The 8819-nt window shown below is 40.7% G+C and overlaps 1 protein-coding gene across 1 annotated transcript; it reads left to right on the plus strand.

Annotated features, from left to right (window-relative positions):
- Nucleotides 1–6402: 6402 nt before the first annotated feature.
- LOC148474545 (beta-1,3-galactosyltransferase 5-like) lies at nucleotides 6403–7966 on the plus strand. Its single transcript, XM_088458436.1, has 2 exons — nucleotides 6403–6976; nucleotides 7509–7966. Exons 1-2 carry the CDS (start codon nucleotides 6403–6405, stop codon nucleotides 7964–7966), a joined length of 1032 nt encoding a protein of 343 aa, XP_088314562.1.
- Nucleotides 7967–8819: the final 853 nt, after the last annotated feature.

Genomic DNA, 8819 nt, shown 5'->3' on the forward strand with positions numbered 1-8819 from the left:
TTACCTTACATGTGACTAAATCACACTCTCCTCCCTGTTACGTCACTGTTACCATATATATGACTGAATCACACTCTCCTCTCTGTTACCTCACTGTTACCTTACATGTGACTAAATCACACTCTCCTGTCTGTTACCTCACTGTTACCTTACATATGAATGAATCACACTCTCCTCCCTGTTGCCTCACTGTTACCTTATATGTGACTGAATCACACTCTCCTCTCTGTTACCTCACTGTTACCTTACATATGAATGAATCACACTCTCCTCTCTGTTACCTCACTGTTACCTTATATATGACTGAATCACACTCTCCTCCCTGTCACCTTACATATGAATGAATCACACTCTCCTCTCTGTTACCTCACTGTTACCTTGCATATGACTGAATCACACTTTCCTCCATTACCTTATATATGACTGAATCACACTCTCCTTCCTGTTACCTCTCTCTTACCTTATATATGACTGAATCGCATTCTCCTCTGTGTTGCCTCAATGTTACTTTATACTGTATATGATTGAATCACACTCTCCTTCCTGTTACCTCCCTGTTACCTTACATGTGACTGAATCACACTCTCCTCTCTGTTACCTCACTGTTACCTTACATATGACTGAATCACACTCTCCTCTCTGTTACCTCACTGTTACCTTACATATGAATGAACCACACTTTCCTCTCTTACCTTATATATGACTGAATCACACTCTCCTCCTGATTACCTCACTGTTACCTTATATATGACTGAATCACACTTTCCTCTCTGTTACCTCACTGTTATCTTATATATGAATGAATCACACTCTCCTTTCAGTTACCTTCATTACCTTATATATGACTGAATCACACTCTACTCCCTATTACCTCACTGTTACCTTATATAAGAATGAATCACACTCTCCTCTCTGTTACCTCACTGTTACCTTATATATGAATGAACCACATTTTCCTCTCTGTTACCTCACTGTTACCTTATATATGACTGAATCACACTCTCCTCCCTGTTACCTCACTGTTACCTTATATATGAATGAATCACACTTTCCTCTCTGTTACCTCACTGTTACCTTATATGTGAATGAACCACATTTTCCTCTCTGTTACCTCACTGTTACCTTATATATGACTGAATCACACTCTCCTCCCTGTTACCTCACTGTTACCTTATATATGAATGAATCACACTTTCCTCTCTGTTACCTCACTGTTACCTTATATATGAATGAATCACACTCTCCTCTCTGTTACCTCCGTTACCTTATATATGACTGAATCACACTCTCCTCCCAGATACCTCCCTGTTAGCTTATATATGACTGAATCACACTCTCCTTACTGTTGCCTCACTGTTACCATATATATGACTGAATCACACTCTCCTCTCTGTTACCTCACTGTTACCTTACATATGACTCAATCAAACTCTCCTCCCTGTAACCTCACTGTTACCTTACATATGACTGAATCACACTCTCCTCCTGATTACCTCACTGTTACCTTATATATGACTGAATCACACTCTCCTCTCTGTTACCTCCCTGTTACCTTATATATGACTGAATCACATTCTCCTCTCTGTTACCTCACTGTTACCTTACATATGACTGAATCACACTTTCCTCTCTGTTACCTCACTGTTACCTTACATATGACTGAATCACACTCTCCTCTCTGTTACCTCACTGTTACCTTTCATATGAATGAATCACACTCTCCTCTCTGTTACCTCTGTTACCTTATATATGACTGAATCACACTCTCCTCTCTGTTACCTCACTGTTACCTTACATATGACTGAATCACACTCTCCTCTCTGTTACCTCACTGTTACCTTTCATATGAATGAATCACACTCTCCTCTCTGTTACCTCACTGTTACCTTATATATGACTGAATCACAGTCTCCTCCCTGTTACCTCCCTGTTACCTTATATATGACTGAATCACACTCTCCTCCCTATTACCTAACTGTTACCTTATATATGACTGAATCACAGTCTCCTCCCTGATACTTTAAATATGACTCCTTACTGTTACCTCACTGTTACCATATATATGACTGAATCACACTCTCCTCTCTGTTACCTCACTGTTACCTTATATATGAATGAATCACACTCTCCTCTCTGTTACCTCACTGTTACCTTATATATGACTGAATCACACTCTCCTGCCTATTACCTCACTGTTACCTTATATATGACTGAATCACACTCTCCTCTCTATTACCTCTGTTACCTTATATATGACTGAATCACACTCTCCTCCCTATTACCTCACTGTTACCTTACATATTACTGAATCACACTCCTCTCTGTTACCTTACATGTGACTAAATCACACTCTCCTCCCTATTACCTCACTGTTACCTTATATATGACTGAATCACACCTCCCTATTACCTCATTGTTACCTTACATATTACTGAATCACACTCCTCTCTGTTACCTTACATGTGACTAAATCACACTCTCCTCCCTGTTACGTCACTGTTACCATATATATGACTGAATCACACTCTCCTCTCTGTTACCTCACTGTTACCTTACATGTGACTAAATCACACTCTCCTGTCTGTTACCTCACTGTTACCTTACATATGAATGAATCACACTCTCCTCCCTGTTGCCTCACTGTTACCTTATATGTGACTGAATCACACTCTCCTCTCTGTTACCTCACTGTTACCTTACATATGAATGAATCACACTCTCCTCTCTGTTACCTCACTGTTACCTTATATATGACTGAATCACACTCTCCTCCCTGTCACCTTACATATGAATGAATCACACTCTCCTCTCTGTTACCTCACTGTTACCTTGCATATGACTGAATCACACTTTCCTCCATTACCTTATATATGACTGAATCACACTCTCCTTCCTGTTACCTCTCTCTTACCTTATATATGACTGAATCGCATTCTCCTCTGTGTTGCCTCAATGTTACTTTATACTGTATATGATTGAATCACACTCTCCTTCCTGTTACCTCCCTGTTACCTTACATGTGACTGAATCACACTCTCCTCTCTGTTACCTCACTGTTACCTTACATATGACTGAATCACACTCTCCTCTCTGTTACCTCACTGTTACCTTACATATGAATGAACCACACTTTCCTCTCTTACCTTATATATGACTGAATCACACTCTCCTCCTGATTACCTCACTGTTACCTTATATATGACTGAATCACACTTTCCTCTCTGTTACCTCACTGTTATCTTATATATGAATGAATCACACTCTCCTTTCAGTTACCTTCATTACCTTATATATGACTGAATCACACTCTACTCCCTATTACCTCACTGTTACCTTATATAAGAATGAATCACACTCTCCTCTCTGTTACCTCACTGTTACCTTATATATGAATGAACCACATTTTCCTCTCTGTTACCTCACTGTTACCTTATATATGACTGAATCACACTCTCCTCCCTGTTACCTCACTGTTACCTTATATATGAATGAATCACACTTTCCTCTCTGTTACCTCACTGTTACCTTATATGTGAATGAACCACATTTTCCTCTCTGTTACCTCACTGTTACCTTATATATGACTGAATCACACTCTCCTCCCTGTTACCTCACTGTTACCTTATATATGAATGAATCACACTTTCCTCTCTGTTACCTCACTGTTACCTTATATATGAATGAATCACACTCTCCTCTCTGTTACCTCCGTTACCTTATATATGACTGAATCACACTCTCCTCCCAGATACCTCCCTGTTAGCTTATATATGACTGAATCACACTCTCCTTACTGTTGCCTCACTGTTACCATATATATGACTGAATCACACTCTCCTCTCTGTTACCTCACTGTTACCTTACATATGACTCAATCAAACTCTCCTCCCTGTAACCTCACTGTTACCTTACATATGACTGAATCACACTCTCCTCCTGATTACCTCACTGTTACCTTATATATGACTGAATCACACTCTCCTCTCTGTTACCTCCCTGTTACCTTATATATGACTGAATCACATTCTCCTCTCTGTTACCTCACTGTTACCTTACATATGACTGAATCACACTTTCCTCTCTGTTACCTCACTGTTACCTTACATATGACTGAATCACACTCTCCTCTCTGTTACCTCACTGTTACCTTTCATATGAATGAATCACACTCTCCTCTCTGTTACCTCTGTTACCTTATATATGACTGAATCACACTCTCCTCTCTGTTACCTCACTGTTACCTTACATATGACTGAATCACACTCTCCTCTCTGTTACCTCACTGTTACCTTTCATATGAATGAATCACACTCTCCTCTCTGTTACCTCACTGTTACCTTATATATGACTGAATCACAGTCTCCTCCCTGTTACCTCCCTGTTACCTTATATATGACTGAATCACACTCTCCTCCCTATTACCTAACTGTTACCTTATATATGACTGAATCACAGTCTCCTCCCTGATACTTTAAATATGACTCCTTACTGTTACCTCACTGTTACCATATATATGACTGAATCACACTCTCCTCTCTGTTACCTCACTGTTACCTTATATATGAATGAATCACACTCTCCTCTCTGTTACCTCACTGTTACCTTATATATGACTGAATCACACTCTCCTGCCTATTACCTCACTGTTACCTTATATATGACTGAATCACACTCTCCTCTCTATTACCTCTGTTACCTTATATATGACTGAATCACACTCTCCTCCCTATTACCTCACTGTTACCTTACATATTACTGAATCACACTCCTCTCTGTTACCTTACATGTGACTAAATCACACTCTCCTCCCTATTACCTCACTGTTACCTTATATATGACTGAATCACACCTCCCTATTACCTCACTGTTACCTTACATATTACTGAATCACACTCCTCTCTGTTACCTTACATGTGACTAAATCACACTCTCCTCCCTGTTACGTCACTGTTACCATATATATGACTGAATCACACTCTCCTCTCTGTTACCTCACTGTTACCTTACATGTGACTAAATCACACTCTCCTGTCTGTTACCTCACTGTTACCTTACATATGAATGAATCACACTCTCCTCCCTGTTGCCTCACTGTTACCTTATATGTGACTGAATCACACTCTCCTCTCTGTTACCTCACTGTTACCTTACATATGAATGAATCACACTCTCCTCTCTGTTACCTCACTGTTACCTTATATATGACTGAATCACACTCTCCTCCCTGTCACCTTACATATGAATGAATCACACTCTCCTCTCTGTTACCTCACTGTTACCTTGCATATGACTGAATCACACTTTCCTCCATTACCTTATATATGACTGAATCACACTCTCCTTCCTGTTACCTCTCTCTTACCTTATATATGACTGAATCGCATTCTCCTCTGTGTTGCCTCAATGTTACTTTATACTGTATATGATTGAATCACACTCTCCTTCCTGTTACCTCCCTGTTACCTTACATGTGACTGAATCACACTCTCCTTCCTGTTACCTCCCTGTTACCTTACATGTGACTGAATCACACTCTCCTCTCTGTTACCTCCCTGTTACCTTATATATGACTGAATCACACTCTCCTCCCTGTTATCTCAATGTTACCTTATATATGACTGAATCGCATTCTCCTCTGTGTTACCTCACTGTTACCAAATATATTACTGAATCACACTCTCCTCGCTTTTACCTTATATATGATTGCATCAGACTCTGCTCTCTATTACTTGTTTCTTATTTTATATATGACTGAGTCACATGTCTCTATTATCAAATGACACCTTATTTAGAAGTGAATTATACTTTTTATCTCTACCACGAAATGTGACCAGAGTCGGGACTCTTTCACTTCACCAATTGACGGATCACCTGACCATCCTCTTGCCCGAAGCATACAGAGTCCCAGTTAGACAGTTGCAGGGCCCCAGTCCAGGTATTGCCACTTATAAGTGACCCTGGGCATTAGGCCAAGGTCACTGACTATAATAATTAGGTCTGGGACTTCTATTTGTAACTCTGGGCATTAGGTTCTGGGCACTGAGCCCTTATAAGTGATCCATGCATTAGGCCCAGGTTACTTTGTGTTGTGGACATAAAGAGGGGGTGCCAGTCCTTACATTGCCAGTGGTGCTTGGACCCCTAGATAAACCCCTGAATGTGACTGAAACAAATTTTTCTCAGTTTTCTCCTATGATTTTTCAGACATTATATGGTCTACTTCTCATAAAGTTCTGGTCTCTATAAACTAGGCTAACACAATGAACATCAGGTTAGATATGTTACAATCACTGTAGTGGAAGTGTTACTTCTGCCACCAATGAGTAAGGACATAAATGTTTTCATGTTACTTTTCTTGTTTATACAACTATAATAATTCTTTATATCTCTCCTCAGGGTATAATGAGACAGCGGATCTTTCTCATCGCTGCAGCCTTGTTTTCAGTTACCATCTTCTTAGAAGCAGAATGGATTCGGAACAAAGGCCCAGTCACTCACAGCCAGCTACCTTTGGCCACAAAACCATTGCCAAGTGTTAGACAATCAGTGACTCTTAATGATGGAGAATATGATTACTCCTTAAACCTCACCAGTTTTGAATTAGAATTCCCACATCTGCAGAGCTACCAATGCTCACTGATACACAGGCCGCGTGTAGAGCCTCAAGGTGATATCACTCAACCACTGGTGGTCCTGGCTATCAAATCCCACCCAGGCTCAGGCCACAGGAGATCTGCCCTGAGGCAAACATGGGCCAAGGAACAGGAGATACACGGGTACAAAGTAAGACCAATATTTCTGTTGGGAATGACATCATCACCTGGGGAAATGGGGATAGTGAAATCCGAGAGCCGAATTTATGAGGATACTCTACAGTGGGATTTTACTGAGGGACATCACAACTTATCCCTGAAGGAGCGTTGTTTCCTGCAATGGCTGCACCACCACATCCCGAATGTGACTTTTATATTCAAAGGTCAGTGATATAACATATAAAGACCAATACCATATAGAAATATTGTCTGTGGACTCATCCTCATTGCTTCTTTGCAAGCTGCCCCAATACTGCAGCACCAGATAGCCAGTGTTTTATATAATTCATAACAGAATTGCAAATAGAGACAGAACAAGCTCATGTGAGGTTGGCAAAGAAGTTGTAGATGGAAGACGATTGGTAGAGATGACCCTACTTTTTGTGAGAGCATACAGAGTGAGAGGTTACAGGAAATACTGTATTGGAAGTTTATAGAGCATTCAGCGGGAGTAGTTTCTAGTTTCAGTCAGGGGTAAGATGGGTAACAGTGAATATGTGAGTTTTCATAGAACACTTGAAAAATGTAAGTTTGGGAGAAGCACCTGGTCAGGAAAAGTTAGGAGGTCTATAACGTGTGAGATAATGAAAGAGTTGGTAAAGGTCTCGCTATGATTCCACCAGTGGGGGTCGCTCATACTGTAATTATATGTGTAGACACTTGTACATATGGTGATCCTCTGTTTTCTCCATGCAGGTGATGATGATGTACTTGTGAATCCAGAGGCTGTGATTCAGTATATTACAGAACACAGGTCCCCTAACACAGTACATGGCAGACTCCAGCATCGCCCACTTGCCATGCGTAAAACAAAATACAGCATCTCTCTCAGTCTCTACCCACAGAAGAGATACCCAGGCTTTGTGTCAGGGGGTGGTTTTCTCTTCCCAGGGGCGGCTGTGAGAAGATTATGTGAGGCCTCCCAAAAGTTGCCGGTTTTTCCACTGGATGATGTGTATTTTGGCTTCTTGGTTCTGGTAACTAATATGACTTTCAGACATGACACCCGCTTCTATATGACTAGTTTGAAGTACGATGTGTGTAAATACAAGGAGGCCCTTGTGGTGCATGGCATAGAATCAGACAGAATGGTGACGATATGGAATGACGTGCAAAAGAGTGAATGCCATACCAGAGAGGCAGGAACCAGCTGACAGCAGCACTGATGGAGGAAACACTGGGATAAATACTCCTCCATATAGGACAGCGGGTATAAAGCCAGTCTGTCTGTATTTCACAATATATCAACTATTGAGTTGTAGTCCAATATCCCAATGAAGTCTATATTGTATTGTCCAATATTGTCTGTATTATAATAAAGTCTATATTTTTAATATTGATCTTTGTACATAATGATGTCCTTGCATGGTTCAAACTCCTAGACATGACCATAACTAGGGTGTGGGAACCTCGGGGTGGCACCATTTCTGCCCCATTGCCCCTGTTACTGGCATGCTGGTTGCCTGGACAGAAGTCAGTATTAATGCTGCTTTGGATGCTCCAGGCTTTGTTTTATTAAAACAAGTTGCAGCAATAAATAATTATATCATATATACATAAAAACATAAAATTGTTGCAAATTCTAAGAAAAACACACGTCACCTTACCCCTCCAAAACCACTCCCTCTACCCCTTCCCCCACCTTAACACTTCCACCTCGCCTGCCCCCCCCCCCAGCCTCATACCTTAAACCTAAGCCATTAAGTAGTGGAAAGATAAGCAAAGCTTTTAGGTATATGCAAACCATCCTTTCCACAAACTTTCAACACCCTGGAACATGATAGCAGAAAGCCATAAGATCAATAAGGGAAAGGACTTCTACTACCCATTGAAGGGGGCTTCAGATGGCACTACAATCAGGATCAACTGACAGCATCCATCCTTCTCTTATCAATTTCCATCATCCATTTCACCTCATCCAGAATTTCCCCACCACCTCCTCACAGGAGCAGCTTGCTCCTAAGGGAAAGCTGACACTGTGCATTCCACGTGCAAAATCTAATTGCT

This window comes from Taudactylus pleione, unplaced genomic scaffold, assembly GCF_031769625.1.
Source record: "Taudactylus pleione unplaced genomic scaffold, aTauple2 ptg000833l, whole genome shotgun sequence".
Classification (NCBI taxonomy): Eukaryota; Metazoa; Chordata; class Amphibia; order Anura; family Myobatrachidae; genus Taudactylus; species Taudactylus pleione.

Coding starts and splice junctions, on each gene's coding strand:
- LOC148474545 (XM_088458436.1), top strand. CDS start 6,403: ATGAGACAGCGGATCTTTCTCATCGCTGCAGCCTTGTTTTCAGTTACC. Junction 6,977..7,508: donor TGTGACTTTTATATTCAAAG/GTCAGTGATATA, acceptor TTCTCCATGCAG/GTGATGATGATGTACTTGTG.